The 18,927-nt window shown below is 36.1% G+C and overlaps 1 protein-coding gene across 1 annotated transcript in view; it reads left to right on the top strand.

Moving 5' to 3' along the window:
- Nucleotides 1–18,927, top strand: part of LRRK2 (leucine rich repeat kinase 2) — a gene marked incomplete at its 5' end in the record, with an annotated part of 65,302 nt that overhangs the window by 18,980 nt on the left and 27,395 nt on the right. The window contains 16 exons of the mRNA XM_084274833.1: nucleotides 1,127–1,251; nucleotides 2,885–3,015; nucleotides 4,635–4,779; nucleotides 5,081–5,220; nucleotides 6,815–6,943; nucleotides 7,031–7,201; nucleotides 8,833–9,088; nucleotides 9,412–9,597; nucleotides 11,546–11,667; nucleotides 12,444–12,513; nucleotides 12,988–13,208; nucleotides 13,708–13,958; nucleotides 15,164–15,312; nucleotides 16,141–16,234; nucleotides 17,835–18,021; nucleotides 18,388–18,569. Of these exons, the coding sequence (XP_084130959.1) occupies nucleotides 1,127–1,251; nucleotides 2,885–3,015; nucleotides 4,635–4,779; nucleotides 5,081–5,220; nucleotides 6,815–6,943; nucleotides 7,031–7,201; nucleotides 8,833–9,088; nucleotides 9,412–9,597; nucleotides 11,546–11,667; nucleotides 12,444–12,513; nucleotides 12,988–13,208; nucleotides 13,708–13,958; nucleotides 15,164–15,312; nucleotides 16,141–16,234; nucleotides 17,835–18,021; nucleotides 18,388–18,569 (2,559 nt within the window). The remainder of the gene's footprint in view (nucleotides 1–1,126; nucleotides 1,252–2,884; nucleotides 3,016–4,634; nucleotides 4,780–5,080; nucleotides 5,221–6,814; nucleotides 6,944–7,030; nucleotides 7,202–8,832; nucleotides 9,089–9,411; nucleotides 9,598–11,545; nucleotides 11,668–12,443; nucleotides 12,514–12,987; nucleotides 13,209–13,707; nucleotides 13,959–15,163; nucleotides 15,313–16,140; nucleotides 16,235–17,834; nucleotides 18,022–18,387; nucleotides 18,570–18,927) is intronic.

The raw sequence follows: 18,927 nt of genomic DNA, 5'->3' as shown, positions 1-18,927 counted from the left end.
TAATGCCCTTAGAAATACATGGCCACTTCTAAAGTGGAGGTTTGTGAGATTCAGTGCTGTAATTTATTACATTTAAATTATTGACTGTTTTACTGATACTAAAAATTGATCACAGGCTGTTCAAGACATTGAATTTTGTAAGCTTTGTAGTCAAATGTCCAGGGTGATATATGTAGAGAGATGCACCTTCCTTTGTGGTTCTTGAGCAGAGAGGTGTGAACAGTGGTATCCCCTCCTGTTAGCCACACCACATTCTACTGAGAGCTAAGACATTGCCCACAGTATTAACTCTGATTATTAAAATAAGATTATGTTTATATTACTTTTGTGTTGGCTTTTGCAGATGCTCTAGAACATGACTGGAAAACAGACTTGTGACTCAAATATTGGTATATAGGATGGGAACATCATTCCAAGTCTCTTGCCAGATTTTCCCAGCCTTCCCTGAAACCTTTATATATGCTAAGCTGCCTGTGAAAAAAACGACAGACTCAAGATAGAGTCACATAATTTCTTATGAGTAATTTCATTTTATAAAGAAGAAAATCTCAGAACTTCCATTAACATGTTCACAGGAATAAAAAGTATTATAAAATTAAAGAGGAAAATAACTTTGAAAGTGAATTATTGGTCTTTGGCTACTGCTGTATATCAGAATGCAAATGACATTCAGGTTTTACATTTTTTTTGTTCAAATTAAAACCTAACATTATTGATATTTTTCTGTTTATTCTACAAGTATCTGAGAATTCATCAGTACTTTATGATAGTTGTGGGGCACTAAATTAAGGAAGTGTCTTTTTGCATATTTGGACTTGAATCAAAGTGAAATATATGAATCCACCATCCAACCTGAGTGAAATACTATTACTTCCTGTGTATCACTGTTCTGGACTGAATTGAAAATTACCTCTTGGTAGTCTAGAATGGAATTAGTCACATAGACTGAATTCCTGGAATGCTATGACAAGAATAGATTTGCTATGATGATATTGTTTAATTTATATTTTGTAGTTCAAACCAGATTCACTGTATTCTAAAGGGTTATCACACAATGTTAATTAAGGAAGCAAATACATGTAAAATTTAGAAATGCATTTTTTTAACTTCTAAACAATATTTCCAGTTTTCCTCATCTGGATACAATGACAGTGGCAACATCAGAAGTTGTAAAAGCCATGAGGAGACATGAAAAATCACTCCCAGTACAACTGGAAGCACTTCGAGTCCTTTTAGACTTTTTGTTGCCTGGTAAGTCATCCAAAAATGTAATTGGTTTGGCATCAGACACCAAATTAGGGAATAGAATTACATAGGTGGGTTTTAGTCTTTCTTACCTAGTGAGGCAGCCTTTAATGGGACTTTCAAGAAATTATGGCTGTTTCATACATAGCAGAGAGCAGCTCTAGCTCTGTAAGAACCTACAAGATGGAGGAAATTTTTTGAGGTATTGAAAGTAACAGACCAAAATTATCACTGCTGGCTTTCTCTTGATTTTATCAGTCACAAGTTAGCTCCGTTACTTCTAAGGAATTCAGGGAATGAGTGTGGAGCTATTGCTGTGATCGCGTATTTTCATCATAGATGCCCTTTAAATGAGAGCAAACAGTGATAATGACATCAACGTGACTGTACCAGGAAATGCAGTTGCTGCAATAGTATCTCAGAATGAGGATAAATATTGAACCTCTGACACCAAAAATTAAAGATAGTGATTTAAAGGTAGGAAATACATTCATATATACTATTTTCGACAGAAAAGGCAAAGCCAGACTGACCAGCTTAGAAATTCCTTTCCAATAAAAAACCTCTTTAGAGGCAATCTATGTGGGAAAAACGTGCTTTGATAGTTCTGTATCTTTTTTGGGTATCAGTGTACTGCTGTATATCCTGGGTTATTTTTTTTTCTGATACTAAGTATAAGAGTATGGACATGGGGTACTGAACATTTTTTTTAAAAGAATTCTTTACAAGTATTTTTCAGCTGTTTTAGTTGTACAGTTACAAAACCAGTAACTCTGGAACTAGTAACTTGGCTAATACACAGACTAATTGCAGGTTTCCAGTTTCCTTCTATTCTTTGAATTATAATCCTAACACTTTACTTTTTTTTCAATAAACAGCAGGATTAAGACTTGATAAATGTATTCTAATACACAGGCAAGGCACTCTTTTTTTGGGCAGTACCCTGGAAGTGAGGCCCTTCTAAGGCATAATCAGAGAGAGCGTCAACTGGATGTTGAAACTTGCAGGTTAATTAGGGAATAAAAAGTAAATAATGGGGAAATAGCAAATATGAATGTTTGAAGTGACTATTGAGGGATTTCTGGATACTTTCTGTAGTGCCACTTGACTGCAAGTGCCAATAGCTAAGGTAAATTTGAAAGGACTTTCTCGGTTCTTCTGTTTGTACTGACCTTCCACCTACGACATTTGTGGGTAAAATTTGACCTGCAGTGTGCTGCCAAGTGGGAAAGGACACTAGGTTTTAGCTTCTTCATAGTGTCTCCTGTCCAGAAGAGAGAGGCATTTGGAAGTAGGTATCAGAAACACCAAGAAACCCTGTAGCTCAAGAAAGTAATAAATTGCAGTGTACCTTAGGCAAAATTCTTTGGCGTGATTTTGCATTTTCACAGTAAGCAATGAGCAAACATATGGTGAAATCACTTCAAATGCAATGTGCTCCTGCTACAATATAAATCTGGAGGGACTCCAGACTCTGTAGCTACAGCATTCTGAATATGTCATAAGATACACCTTCTGAGTCAGTTGTTAAAACTTGTGTGTTCAGTTTGATTGTTATATTGAGTTAATTACATTGGGTTAAATCTGGGGGGAATATTCAATCTGCTGTTCTGAGGAATGCTGTTTTCCATTGTTGCAGATACAAAGAATGAGCAGAATGTTTCTTCCAGAGACGTGGGAGATGCTGCTTTTGCACTTACAGTGAAAGTCATTAAAAGCCAGTGTTTGTTGGAAGGAACTCATTCATTGGTGCTGAATGCTTTGAACAGGGTATAGTTAAAGCTTTATTCTAAATAATTTTGTAACTACTTTACACTTGCAATGGTGAACCATTCGTAAATATTAGTTCCACATTGATTTTCCTATTGATTTGGTAGCAGTAACTTTAACTCTTGCATTTCATTTATCTTTTGGGGCTTCTGTTTTGATCCTTTAAACAGTAACTCTAAAGGATATTTACAAAAAAAAAGGCTTTTTAATTATTTTTCAAGCATAGAGTTTATTTGTGATTTTTTAATGGACTAATTTATACATCAAAAATGTCCTCATACCTACACCTCAACTACACACAGAACTGAGTGGTTCTTTAATATGGATACATACTCCTTTGCTTTCAACAGCATGGAGTTTCTCAGTTGTCTCCATTCTTTTCACTGTTCAATTCTGTAACTTTTTCTAGCCACTGGAAAACAGAATGACCACAGTGCCTTGAAGGGGAAGCTGGAAAGTGGAAGACTGAAGCAGACCCAGTCTAAACTGGGCACTTTGCACAGCAGATTAAGCTTAAATCCCAGTGGTAGGAACAGTTTAACTTCATGGTGTCCAGAAGTGTCACCTCTACAAGATTTACAAAGTTCACATGACCATAGTCAAAATGGATGTAGCAATTCACAATTCTTTAAAAGTCTCTCAACAATTTTAGGCTTGCCAAACACCTTCAGTCAAGGAAAGTTATGTCTCTTACTTTTATGAGAAAAATCAGAGCAAATAATGTATCAGCAAAAGACTGCTGGAGTGTCTAAAGACCATTTCTTGACCTGAAAATACAGAATATAGGAGTTAACAAGGGAGACAAAGTATTTTTTACTTCCTTATGTATTAGAGTCTCCAGTGCTTTGTGACCATGCTGATTGCTTTCTCTGACCCGGCCTGTCAGAGATACTGCAATGTCAACCGTAAGGGCTAGAAATCAAAATATTTTAATGAAAAACTAGACAAAGAGTAAAGAGGAAGATGGGTATGACTCCACTGAAATAATTCTGCAGATTTGCAAGTCAATATGACACCTGTGCCACTTCCAGATTTAGGCCTCATTTAGGTTTCCTCCATCTAAAAGTGGGGGGAATTTGGGAAAAACAATCACAAATAACCTATTGAATTGCTATACAACCAAACCCAGAACTTTAAAAATCTTGATGGGGTGTAGTAATAGGTATATTGCCTCATATCTTTTTCTCTTCATATTTTTTCAGTTGCCACTGTGTTTATCACTTCTGCTGGTTCTCAAATAACCCCATTTTTGTTCCATTTTAACCAGAAAGGGATTATGTTTTCTCACACACTTGGTCCTACAGCAAAATGGTGTGAACTTGCAAATGGTTGTATTGAAAATTTGAGGGAAAAAATCCCACTCTCCATTAGAAAAATAGTAGGGAATATTTTCAGAATCAATGGTGAAAAACTGGGGAGAGTATGAACAGCTGAAGCTGAAGGTTTAAAAGGAGACCTTTTCAAATGGAGATTATTGTTATTCATTGTCACATCAGCTGTAATTTCACCTGCTTCACAAACAACAATCACTTGTTCTTAACTTTAGGAACAAGCAAGTCTTCTGCTGCCTTTGCAAGCAAAACAAACTTGATCTGATTTTATATTCATTTCTCCATTAGTTTATTGGAAATCCTAACATTCAGAAGTGTGGATTAAAACTACTTGCTTCTGTAGCTGAGTGCACTGGTGCACTTGAAATTTTAACCCAGCAAGGAGCTACTGACACTGTGCTTCACACCCTACAGATGTATCCAGATGAACAAGGTAGGGATGGTGTTTTGTTCGTTGATGGTGAATGGTGTAGTAGGAGGTGATTAACCATGAAGCTGCAATTTATCTATTACACAGTTTGGTACTGGATATGATGAAGGTTACATGGCAAGAAGAGGCTGCAGTACCGCGTAGTCCTCAGGTTCCTGCACTGTGTAGTTATGCCTGGCCCTGTAATAGCTTAGGCAAATAACTTGCTGGAACATTAGTAAAGTAACACTGCTCAGTTCATGAGTTTATTCCACTCAGAATGTCTGAACAATCAACTTCATTTTTTTTCTTTTTTGTCTTCTAGACATACAGTGTTTGGGTTTGAGTCTTCTACGGTCTCTGATTACAAGGAAGAGTTTGTGTATTGCAACTATGCATGTCCTGTCAACAGTTCTGGTTTCTACTCTGCGACGATTTAAAGAGGTCACGGAAATCCAGATGCATGTACGTGTTATTTCAATGTATTGGAAGAATAATTCCTTATTTTAATTATTTCATTTTTATTTTATTGCAATTACGAGATTGTATAAGCCTTTGCAATTAAACCAATATGTTTGCCATAGTGGTGGTTTTCTTGGAGGCTTATATTCAGTCCAGAACATGTAATCATTGTAAGTGTGGGTTTACAGAATCACAGAATTGCAGGTTGGAAGGGACCTGCAGAGATCATCGGGTCCAACCCCCTGCCAAAGCAGGTTCCTTAGGACAAGTCACACAGGTAGGCGATCCCCCCTGGGCAGCCTGTTCCAATGCTCTGCCACCCTCACCATGAAGAAGTTCTTTCGCATATTGGTGCAGAACGTCCTGTGCTCCAACTTGAGGACATTGCCCCTTGTCCTGCCCCCACAGACAACTGAAAAGAGATTGTTCGTTTCCTTTTGTCTCCCACACTTCAGACATTTATAAACAATATTTAGGTGTTTATCTAAGACTTCTAAGATCTGCAAACTAGAACAAATTTCTCAGTTGGGCTCCATCATTGAGTCAGTTTATATTTAACAAACTAACTGTCGTTATAATATTTATTGCCCTTTTTTGAAAAGTAATATAAAACAGCTTTCTTCCCAGCCCTGTCACCAGCAGTAAGCTTTGTGTAGGATGGCTACATTTAAGAAGGATATTACTGGAATACCATGTCAGATTTTGGATATATTTCCAAACATGGAATGAAAGTTTTTATTCTGCCTGCAAACACACACTCTGTCCTCCTTGTGTGAAAGTTCTGTTTCCTGTGCTTCAGAAGCTTTCCCTGCTTGTTGCCAGTTTCACTTTTATATCAGAACAGAGCTTTCTTGTGAGATCAGCTTCCTGTGAGAACTTCTGTACTTCTGCTTCAGATCAATACAGAAATACCACAAGTACACCCTCCCTGCCTTCCTACTGGTTTTCTCCCAACTGTTCCAAGTTAAGGTAGCAACTGGTATAGAGAGAGATCAACATAATGTGGTGGCACAAGGAAGTTAGTTAAAGTGAATTAGTCTCAATTAGGTTTGGACAAAGAATTCATAATTTACCCAGTTCACCTTTCTAGGTGAACTTTACTTGCAGAATCGTGATAATTTTGAATCTCTTTTTAATTGTTAGATATGCTTGTTAGATTTTTTGTTTAGTCTATGTATTTTTTTAAAAAAATCAAAGGTTCCAGAGCAGCACACTGGGACAAGGGATGCATCTTCCTTAGAAGATTGTTTCCTCTGCAGATTATCAGGAAATCACAGGTGTCTTTGTCACTGCCAGGCAGGATGTTGTCAGATATTGTGGTGCATAAATTGGCTTTTCAAAATACCACTTAATATCTGTTTAAGTGGGTCAGCTAAAAAAGCATGAAATTACAGATATATAAACACAGAAACACTGTGTGTTTCTGCCTCTCTCCTGATCTTCTCCAATTTGTGAATTATTGAATGCTTAAAAGCAAGACAAGAAAAAATTAAGGTGCATATCTTTTGATTGAAATCCAGTTTTGTTGCATGACCTGTTTTAAAAATGACACTTTTTAACATCATTCTTATTTTAATCTTCTCATTGTGTTCCCTAGGGCTTGCATGCAATCTTGTCAATTCTTGGTTTGTCACCTTGTTTTGCAAAGCTGCTGGTACATGAATCATTTGACACAGTCATTTTCTACCAGATGTCTATGTGTTTCACTGACCAGCGAGATCAACAGGTATCTTCTCTCTTTTGACAGCTCCATAGCTGAAAAATTTTGGTGGGATTTTTTTTCCTAATTTTGTTTGTTTGTCTTCCCATTCAGTTTCAGAGCCTGTGTTGTAAATGTTTTGCTAAATTAGCTGAAAATGATGATTTAAAAAATATGATGCTGGAAAAAGCATGTATTGAGTACAACAGTATTATGGCTGAATGTTTACTTCTACTGGGAGCTGATATTAACAAGAAGACAAAGACAAACTCTTTGATTTATCAGGTAATACATGAAAATAGTTTTATTGCTTTAAGATTTGTGCTTTGAGGTTCATTTCTCTTTTCATGTGAACATATATTTGGCAGAACATAGCAGCAATACCCAGTGCAGTCTGTGAGCTGAGTGATGTTGACCATTGCTGCTCAGAGTGACTTCAGGCCCAGACTGGTGCTCATTGAGACACCCTTCACTTTATTGAAGCTCATAGGGTAGAGTCACTGTCCCCTTGAATGTTCCCACACTGACAGTTCAGTTCTCATACAAGTTCTGACTTAGCTTTAGCTTTGGAATATTTTTGAGGAAGAAGACTTAAGCTCAAGCTTTGCCAACTCCCTGTCGTTTTTTCTCAAGTAGCCAGGCATAGATAGCATCAAACCCATTAGAGACCAACCCATGAGCTGATATTCCAAATTCAGCTCTTTCCAAGCTCTGCGAGGCCGAAGTAGAGTTGGATCAGCAGGCAGAACTGTGCATAGATAGATTTCAGTATGCTTAGTCCCACTCTGTTCTAGACATGCAAAGATGACTGTGCCCAAAATGCCTGCCCTGAGATGGTGGGTTTGTTTTGATTTTTTTACTTTGTGTTGTACTAAAGATGAGTATAGTCATTGGTTCTTGTGCTGACTTTAACTGTTCTGGTTAGAGTTATGACCTTTTATTCAGCACAGCTAAAGCAACATCTTGGGATGCTTGCTGGCACACTAGCTGCAAAGAGCTTTATCTAAACAGTGGCCACATCCAAAGCATCAACTATTTGAAATATGTTGGTGTCTTAGATAAGGCCATAGGCAGTCATCACATCTGGATTCAGCCATACCAATGGAGAGACTGTTCCCACCTGCTTGTAAGTGCTTCTTGCTGAATGTGATTGCCTTTAAAATTTTTATCTGAGAAACAGCGTGCTTCAGTATCAAAGTTTTTAACAGTCTGATATAACCCAACTAGTACTGCCTAAAGTGAATTAGGAAGTGGTCACTTCTGCTGGCAGAGCTGGCTGGGTGACAAAGCACAGCTGAGTTTGAAACCAACCATCCATTATCCATAGAGTCTGAAGTAAGCAAATCAGTGTTAGCAAACCACAGTGGAAATATTGAAGTAACTAGAAGTATTTCTAAAAAAATATTTAAAACATTCACTATCAACACTGCTCTGTGTTGCAGTGCAGACTGAGAGATTCAGAGAAGCAAAATTGACTGAAGACAGTGGTCTAGAGCTCCCAAGCACTAGGCAAGGCTTGATGAGTCTCACTGTTGTTGCCTGATATCCAGAAGACATGGAAAAACAACTCCATAGCATCTGTTTTCCACTGAACAGATAAATGGAGTTGCCACAGACCGCATGAAATAACCAAAGTATATAGATTAGCGTTCATTTTTGCTTGGAAATTCTGTGTTCTCATGGCAGAAATTACAATTGCAGAACTCAAGCATTTGTTTTATTTTGGGCAAAATGGGAGTTGGTACTCAGATGCCTTAGGCAGGTGTATCCTCTGAGGGGTAAGGAACTGTACAATTGAAAAAAAGACATGATTCTAAAAATACAGTGAATCTGAATTTGAGACAAGTCTCTTAATGCAGTCTGAGCTGTGGTTTGAGTGCATTGCATAAATTTTTTTAATTGCTTTTCTCTGTTAGGTTTGTGAGAAAGGAAATAACCCTAAATTGGTGGAACTGCTATTAGCCAATGGTGCTCGAGAGCAGGATGTTCGGAGTGCTTTAACCATCAGTATAAAGAAAGGAGATAGTCAGATCATCAGCTTGCTCTTGAAGAGGCTTAGCCTTGATGTCGCCAACAGCAGTATATGTCTCGGAGGATTTGGTATTGGGAGACTAGAACCTTCCTGGCTCATTCCTTTGTTCCCAGATAAACTTTCTCCATTAAAAAAACAAAGTGAGTACATGTAGAATTTGCGGTATGAAATCATAGAATCATAGAATTTACTGAGTTGGAAGGGACCCACAAGGATCATCAAGTCCAACTCCTAATGTGTTGAGATGCTGTAGGACCTCAACTCCAGTAATGTGTTAGTATTGATGGCACTATATAAGTGTTTTAGATGAAGACCCTCAGTTGAGGATCTTTTCATAGCATTCAGCTGGTTGTAGAAAGACTGCCAAACCTTGAAAATAAATCAAGTTATTTCTGTTATTTTTTTTAAAAGCTGTTTGTATTTCTGGAGAACATGGTGTCTTCTTGGTTTCTTATACATACAGATGCAGGTTCTGCACTGGCAAGAATGGTGCTTAAATTCCAGATGAAGAATATTTCTGAGGATAGATCAAGAGCCTTCTCTGATGTAAACTCTGAAGATGGAGTGGATAAAAACGACGATTGGAATTTCATTTCTGACCCATTAGTGGACAGCGTTTTTCCTTTGAGTGATGATATTGATAGTGAAGGTAATTGTATAATTCCAATCCAGTGTACTAGGGCTAGACCATATCCATGTATCAGTTTCATGTTTGTATTTGACCTAAAACACTTCCTATGAAAAAAATGCTTGCATCTAAAATTGTATTTGTGGTAACATTGGAAAATAGTTTATGATGAGTAAGTATGTGCTTCCTGTTATTAATTTAAAATTAGTTCTTCACACATTCAGTTTCTTGTAGAGAGAAAGAGTGGGAATCATCCAACCAGATTTAGCTACTGACTATTTTAATCTCTGTTTCTGAGCTGATCTCGAATGTTGCCTTTATATATAGTCAATAGCAGAAGGCAAGTCCTTTAAGAGAACAGTTTGTCTCATCATGAAGTCAGTGATCTAGAAACCCCTGTTCCCTGAGTTGTCTGTAAAGTGCGCAACTAAGCCTGACACAGAGGATTATACTGTTAACAAATAAAATAGGTGAAATAAGCCTCATCCCAAAGATCAGAAAGTGTAAATGACAAGTGTTATGTCAGTCCAGCATCATTTCTGGTAACTAAATCAGGAAATCTTGAATGCCTTTTAACTTACAAAAATTTAGCTTTCTGTCTATAGTATCAGTAACTTAATAACATTGAGTGACTTGACTTTATGACATGACTTTTGTTTCTTCAGATGTCACTGTTTTAGAACTGATACTGAAACTTGTCTCAGATTAAGAATTTGAATTTTGGAATCAGAGAATCCAAAGGAATGTTTTTTTGTTCTGTTTTGTTCTTTTCCTTTAGATCATTCAGCACCACTTTTCATTTCTGTAGGACTATAGCACAGATACAGTACCTACATAATAGGTATTATTAGTTGTCCCACATAGAAATGTTGTTAAGTCATATGTAAATTATGGTTAAAAAAGTACAGGCTTTGCTATCAGGAGTGATTTTAGGAGTTTTATAAAGTAGCTTTGGCAAGAGGAACATTAAATGGGTCCAGATAACCCTAAATCACCAAAGTCAGAGTGGCATTTGACGTTTCCTTCTCAACAAATGTGGGAGTGCAAATTTGTCTATTGACAAACTTCCATTTTAAAAAGTTATTTACACTGCAGTATCCCAGAGATGTCTTATGAAGCATCTATTGTAATCTCAACCTGTTGGAAATTTTAAATGATCAAGCATCAATGTAACAAGTTGCAAATCATAATTAGAGCATGTCAGGCTTAGTGCGGCCTGTTGTCCTGATTTAACCCCAGATGGTAACTGAGCACCACACAGCTGCTCGCTTACCCCTCCTCCTCAAAGAGGATGGGGAGGAGAATGGAAAAAACCCTTGTGAGTTTTGATAAAGACAATCTACTGGGGTAACAAAGTAAGAGAATAATAACAGTAACAGTAATAACATCAACAACAATAATAAAAAGTGATGCGCAAATGCTCACCACATGTAGAAAGACACAAAAAACCAACCTGATGTTCAGAGAAGTGATCCCACCTCACAGCTAATTTCCTCAGTTATACCCAGAGCATGAGGTTATATGGTGTGGAATATCCCTCTGGTCAGTCAGGGTCAGCTGTCCTGGCTGTGCTCTCCCAGCTTCTTGTGCACTTGGTGGGGCCTGAGAAGCTGAAAAGTCCTTGACATAGTGTAGACACTACAACAACTACTTAGGAACAATTAAAAGCATCAATTCATTACCATCATTATTCTCATACTAAATCCAAAGCACCACACTATACCAGTTACTAGAAAGAAAATTAATTCTGTTCCAGCCAAACACAGGACATCCCTGTACTTTAAAACATGGTGGCAACACTCGTGTCCTATTGCACACACAATTAACCAGTGAAATTCTACCAATATTGATGCTTTTGAAATGTTTCTCTCCTTTGTATGTCAGCATCTATATTACACTTGAATTCTGAGCTTCACTGTTAAATACATTTTCATACTTATTTGTCCTCCTGTTTATTGTTTTGTACTAGGAAGTGAAGGTTCACTTTTCACAAAAAAGAAGTCAAATTCCATTGCAGTCACTGATTTATATTGTAGGGAAATGGCATTTCAAGGAGGTTCTCTTACTTTGCCACGACATTCCTATTCTGTGGTAAGTCAGTTCCTTATTCGTTCCAGGCTTCTTACAAGTCCATCTGTGTTGCCTACAGCAAAATTGAGTGTTAGGAAAGGTCATGTAATAATATGAGCTCTTGTCACACTCTTGCCATTTAATATTTCCTTCTATTGCTGTGCAGTTACTTCCTCCAGATCACTGTAGAGGTGAGAGTTTATTTCAGCAGAAATTTATGATCAATAAAATGTATGTGTTCTTGTGAATTGCTCAAGTTTCCAATCTGATGCTCAAGTGCAGGTACAGAAACTGTGGGCCTGTTCACAAAGTCCTAACTACCCTTTAGTGAAGCTAATCTTCAGAGTGCTACCGGGTTTAATGATGAGAGAGACTGATGCCATTAAGACCTAAGAGGACAACTTGGTGAAAGTCAGGTTCCTCTGAAAGGAGCTTGTCTCTTTCCACTAACAGTAAATGGAAACTGGAGAGACTGGCTTCCCTAGAGAAAAGTTATTTTTTGTAATCTCTCACTCCATCCTGTCACCCCACCCTAGTGAAAGTCATTTTAGGTTGCCAGGAAATGCACTACTTCCATTGCACTTTAAATCTACTGTTCTTTCATATTGCATGGATCAGTAAGTTTTATAAAGACATGACCTATTGTTATTTTTTTGTTGCAATGTATGGTTTCTTTGTCTTCCCTCTGGAAGTTCTGATAAAGAGAAACCACAATAAAAAGAAATGTTCTGAATTCAGATCATTTCAGATTCTACGTATGTCGATAGCTGTTTTTTGTTTCTTCTGGGGTTTTCCAGGGACCTGGCTCAGAGTATGAACCAAAGAAAAAGCAAAGAAAAAAATTCTTCCCTTCAGATGAATCCCCCAGTAAGTAAACTATACTATTTAACATATGTAACAGATTTTTTCATCCATAATGCTTTCACAAGTGTGGCATGCAAAGAATTTAGACAGATTATTTGTCTGTTTGCAAGGAGGAGGACACATTTTGGAAATACTACAGTGCAATACAAATAATACACAAATACTGAGTGTTCACCCACCCCCCCCCGAGCTTCACTAATAATTGATGTAGAATTAAACAGGCCATGAAATTTCATCAGTGCCCTTGTTAGCATTCAGAAGGTAATTCTGTTTTGCAGTCCATAAGCACCCATCTCTTCCCTACTGTCTTATAAATTCCCTACTGTCTCTTAATATATGTCTTCATTGACTTGGATCTTAACAAATATCCAAATATTCATTGTCATCTACATCTGTAGATCTCAAGTTGATTTATCTGATTGTTAATTATGTTATAAATGCAATCATGCTGGTTTCCCCATGTTTTTGTTTTGATAGAAAGCATCTCCAAATTTTCACCACATATGAGACCATCAGATAGTCTTTCTTCATTAATCTCAGAGAAAGAATATATTAAATCACTTGATCTTTCATCAAATGAGCTGGAGAGCATTGATGCCATCAGCCAGAACAGCTGCTTAACTAGTCATCTGGAACACCTTGAGAAACTGGAGCTCCAACAAAATGTTCTTACAAACATTCCAGAACAACTGTGTGAAGTAATTCTGCATAATTTTATGTAATATAAGTGGAGATTAGTTACAGTAAATTGTCTCTAACATTGTACTCGTAATGATACTAGTGTTGTATATGGGTGAATATTTTTGCATGCTTCATACATTGACTCAATTTTCATTCAGTGAATTTATGTTCAGCTAGAAATAGAAGCATTTTCATAAAACTGTTTTAATTCATTTGCTACAGACAGGTGGTTTAGGATGTGTTATATTGAATAATAAAATAATGTAAATGGGACAGAGAGCATCAGGCAGTTCATATTTGATAAATTTTGTGAAACTGAGCTAATTAATTTTGAAGAATATATTTTGTTTTGTAACAGTAGTACTGCAGGATACATTAGTATGATTTCTATTTTCTGCTATTTTTCATAGTGAGAAAAGTATAAATAATAAATTGTATAAAATATAATTTGATTTAAAACCTATACATTCATATTTTCATGTAACTTTTTAAAATCAAATTACCCTTCTCTTTCAGAACTTGAAATGCTTGACTTACTTGGATTTGCACAGTAACCGATTTACTTCTTTTCCAACGTTTTTGCTGAAAATGAATTGTCTGGCAAATCTTGACATCTCTCGAAATGACATTGGACCTTCCTTTGCTTTGGATCCTTGCCTCAGATGTCCAACTCTAAAGCAACTTAATCTTTCATACAATCAGCTGGTATGCACTCCAGAATTTCTTTCAAATGTTGCTGAAAATCTGGAACAGCTGTTGCTAGAAGGGTGAGTAGCATTAGTGAATTATTATCAGAATAATAAATCTGTCAACCAGAGTGATGTCTATTTTAAAATGGAAAGAGTTGTTTAGTCAGCAGTGAAACACTGACATTGTCTTCCAAAATATGTAAATTGCTATAGGTTCTGTGTTGTATTGCAAAGTACATGACAACATCCATGGGCCATGATAGAATCCAATAGCATTAGTTCAGGTTTTTTCTACTGCCATGCAATTATTCATCCACATGATTGTCTTTGTTGTCAAACATACTCAAGTAGATTTTCTGAATACAGAATATAGTTTCCACTGTATTTCCTATTCACCAAAGATTTCTGGAAGTAAAGTGTGATTCATGGAATTGCGTTGTATGGATGGGTTTTAAATGACAGAAGCAGAGAAAATGTGTATTTTTTAAAGCACATTCTGACATATTAGTGAGATAATTCCTACCTATATGGCATTATTAAGAATGCTGTTATTGATAGCTCTATAAACTGCAGATACTATCTCATTCATCTCTCATAATTTATTTTAAATAAGGTGATACTTTTTGCACAGAAGTCCATGCAGAATAAAGATAGCAACATATGCAACTAAAGCAAGCAGTATTACGTATGTGAATCAAATTTACAGAAGAAATGTTTTAAATTCAAAATCCTGTTCCATTTATTCATTAACTTTATTTTTAACTTTATTAGCACTATTACCCTTGCAAAACATTGTTCTTGTATCTCTGAATTTTCAGGACCTTTGTCTCTTTCTCTTTCTGATGCTCTTCTTCCCACAATACATTATATACTTATTCTGAATTGTATCCCCTATAAGAACTTTGATTCTTTCTTTTTTGTTTTTTTAGATTGATAATCATTCTGTGATTATAATCCTGCAAACAGATACCTTTACTAAACAGAGCTACTCACAAATTGAACAGTCCTCTTTGTATGGGATTGAACTGCAGTGTGTAATCAGGAAATGACACTTTGTAGTGCATTCTGACATTTGCTCTCCGAATTAATTAAAACAACCTTAATATCAGTCATGTTATTCCATGCTGCCACATGTACTAGTCTTTCTATAGATCAGTCTTTGTATAGATAAGTCTTTTTTTTGTTTACCAGTGTAATAACATTGTCAGATCAATACTCTTTAATTTTTTGAGCTGATAGTTTCTGAATACAACATGGATTTCTTTTTCTTCTTGTTGTCATAGAAACAAAATTTCATGCTTATGTTCACCCATGTGTTTGAAGGAACTGAAAATTTTAAATATCAGTAAGAACAATATTTCATCCCTTGCTGAGAATGTCTTCATGGGCTGTACAAAACTGGAGCAGTTCAATGCCAGGATGAATGTTCTTGGTAAGTATCTGTGAAAATAAGATCCACCTTCTAGAAACCATTCCAAGTCCCAGGATTCGTCAGACCACCAGCATTTGGAGTCTTGGGAGAACAGAATAGGAGAGGAAATGATGAGGATGAGAGGAAATGGCCTCAGGTTGCACCAGGGGAGGCTTAGATTTGATATTAGGAAAAATTTCTTCACTGAAAGGGTTGCCAGTCATTGGAACAGGCTGCCCAGGGAAGTGGTTGAGTAATCTGTTTGCATTTTTTATGCAAAGGTGTCAAAATTAATTTACCTATGAAAAATGCAAATTACATAAATGAGATTTTAATGATACTGTGGGAGTTCATAAGTTACTGACAGAATTTATTTCTGTCTTCAAGATATGAAATCTTCCATTTTGAAATTACTGCCATGGTATTTCAGAAGGCAGCTCTTACACCCCTATGAAATGCAGCTGCACCATTAGAGTCATTGTTATATGCATAAGTCCCACCACTCACTAGATGAATTACAGGAATATTGTGTATATTGGCAATACAGTAATGTGTAAGTAAGATTTTTTCAGTGTTTGATACAAGTGTGAGATGAAGTAAAACAGTATGCGATGTGGAAAAAAAAAAAGCCAATATATTAACCCGGTTCAAAACTGCTTTCATTTTGGGAGTTTAGATTTAAGTAAGCTTTAAAAAAAAAAAATTCAGATTTTGCCTTTGGCAGCCTCTGCAAGAACCTGTGGATAGAAGATACCTTTTAGTCCATCTTTGATTTTAGAAAATTCCATTCTTGAAAATAATTTACATGGTTCTGAGAAGTAATAAGATTAACCTCTTTTTCTGCTCTAGAAATACTACCTGACTTGTCACCCAGCATTACAAGCTTAAAATTGTCCCAGAATCATTTTATTAATATTCCAGAAGCAATTCTTCTTCTACCACAGTAAGTTATTATTTTATTTATTGAAGTTAATGTCAAGTTCTTGATGAAAAAAAATGTGATGGCAAGACCTTTGTTTAGCAGAAAATTCTGCATGTTTTACAGATTTTCAGGAAATCTTCTCTAATGGGTTAAATCCAAAACTTAGTAGCTTTTAACTGAAGACAAATCAGTCATATTTAATTCATTATTTTGAGAAATTCTGTTCCTCATATTCAACTAATTGTTATTGAAAATTTGTTGTTTGACTGCTGAAGCTGTAAATTCTTTCTGAGAAGACCAGAATAAATGTATTATTTTCTTGAAACTAACAGTGAAAAGATGCTGGCATTTTTTTTACTTTTCAAGAGTTCTGCAGACTTTTGCACAAGGCTACTGAGAGTAGTTGTTCACTTCCCCCTATCACAAGATATTTACTCTCAAAGAATGAAACTTCCTTTAGATGGAATTGTGATAAAGATGCATGTGACATTAATTTTGCTATACCTTCACATCATTACCCATGTGAAAATCAGACTTCTGCTTTTTGTTAGGAGAAGTTACTGACCTTAACAGGTCACTGGAATCAGATTGTGGAAGGAGTGCTTGGAAGGAACGATCTGACCAGTTATATGATAAACTATATCAGATCGTGGGTAGATGCAAGTGTTGATGAAACCATGGGGAGGGTAGATCCACAGATTTCTAAATTTACATTAATCAAATTTACATAGAGCATGTAATTATTGCCATGAAACTACACTGTTTCAGTATGCTAATGTTTATATTCACAGTACCAAATTTAACAGATGCGTTGAAAAAGCTGCAGCTTTCAGGTTCTACATCTCCTGATGCATACAAATCAATTAGAAATTGCATGGATTTTTTGCATGTTTCATGTTCCACAGTGACATAAACAGCATATTTGTCCAACAGATGACTTTAAAAAATGTTCTTTTTTATGTGTTCTTAGAATATATGTGTGGTTGTACTATGTAATTTATACACATACATGGATTTGCAAATATATATTCATATGAGGTATCAATACCATCTGATGTTAGTCTCCTAAGTTAGGAGCAAGAAAGAGAGCAGTTCAGATCACCTAGTGACGTCAGCTCCATAGTTTGCAAGTGGAATCTGGGGTTCTAGAAAGTTGATAATACCAGGAAGTTTTCAATTAGTTTTAAATTTATAAAAACATATGAAAACACATATTCATTAGATTGCAATTAAATACATTTATTCTAGTAAATTAGACATTGCACATTAGTGTACTCCGTGGGCCTGTACTCACTAGTAACTGGAATCCTGAGGTCATTACCTGGGTATAAATTTATATCAACTATACTGTTTGCAGTTGCATTACTGAATATTTGCACTGCGGGAGTGTGAACTGTATTTATCTCTCTAGTACTAGGTATTGAAGGCCTACTTACAATATCTTAATTACTTTTGCCCATAGTAATAATCCTCTACTTCTATCTCCATTCCTGTCAGAAAACAGTCTGTTCTGATCTCTAATCCATTTATTTATTTATTAAAAATTAATACAGTTCCAGTTAATCTCAGTTTAATTTTTTTCATTTGATAACTTTTCTCTTTTTCATTTTCATGTTTTTAGTTTGCGATCAGTAGATTTAAGCCAAAACAAGATCCTAAGCCTGCCTGGACCAACGCACTGGAAATCACTAAACTTAAGGGAGCTGTTATTTAATCATAATCAAATCGAAATCTTGGACTTGAGTGAAAAGGCATGTGCATGGTCTAGGCTAGAAAAGCTACATCTGTCCCACAACAAGTTAAAGGAGGTAAAGTGTAAGGTTCTACTTAAATAAAATTAAATTGCTTTTCAATTGAATGCAGTTTTTCAAAGTTTATTTGGGTATTATGTCACCTCTCATATCGTACATTGTATTAGTAAAATATAAGCACAAATAGTACTTCTGTGAATGAAAATCCCCATATTCTGTGAAGCTTTTTTTCTGTCTGGTAGGTGTCACATAATCAGTTTGTGTAATTAATTCATTATAAGGTCTGTTAGTGTGGGATGTTATGTCTGTTTATTAAAAAGAGTTAAAATACAGCAGTCAATACTTAGTTTTGTTAAATACTTAATGTATTCATGCTTACACTTTATTAATATTTATTTGGTCATTAAATGTTTGTTTATTCAGATTCCTCCTCAGATTGGCTTCCTAGAGAACTTGACTTCTCTGGATGTAAGCCATAATCCAGATTTGAGATTCTTTCCGGATGAAATGGGAAGACTGTCCAAAATTTGGGATCTTCCTCTGGAAGGACTCCATCTTAATTTAGACTTCAAACATGTGGGATGCAAAGCCAGAGACATTATCAGGTTTGTTGCCTTATTGTTCTTGAATGTTCTCCTTTTTCTATCTTGGGATATGCAGTGAGCCTTAAGAAAAGGACATAAGCTTTTGAAAAGATGCGCTGGTTTCTTGTATGAAATCCAGCATGCTACTGTATGGAAGGGATCATATATCATATCATACCATACACATAAAGTAGATTACAGTGATTTACACTATAATGGAATGCCATGGTTTAACCCCAGCTGGAAACTGAGCTCCACACAGCTGCTTGTTCACTATCCTCCAGTGGGATAGGGGAGAGAATCAGAAGAATGAAAGTGAGAAAACTCTTAGGTTGTGATAAAGATAGTTTAACAGGCAAAGCAAAAGCTGTGCATGCAA

The sequence above is a fragment of the Gallinula chloropus genome, assembly GCF_964237585.1.
Source record: "Gallinula chloropus genome assembly, chromosome: 1".
NCBI lineage: Eukaryota > Metazoa > Chordata > Aves > Gruiformes > Rallidae > Gallinula > Gallinula chloropus.
Note: the sequence above shows the minus strand (reverse complement) of the source record. Positions and strands in the feature narration are given on the sequence as shown.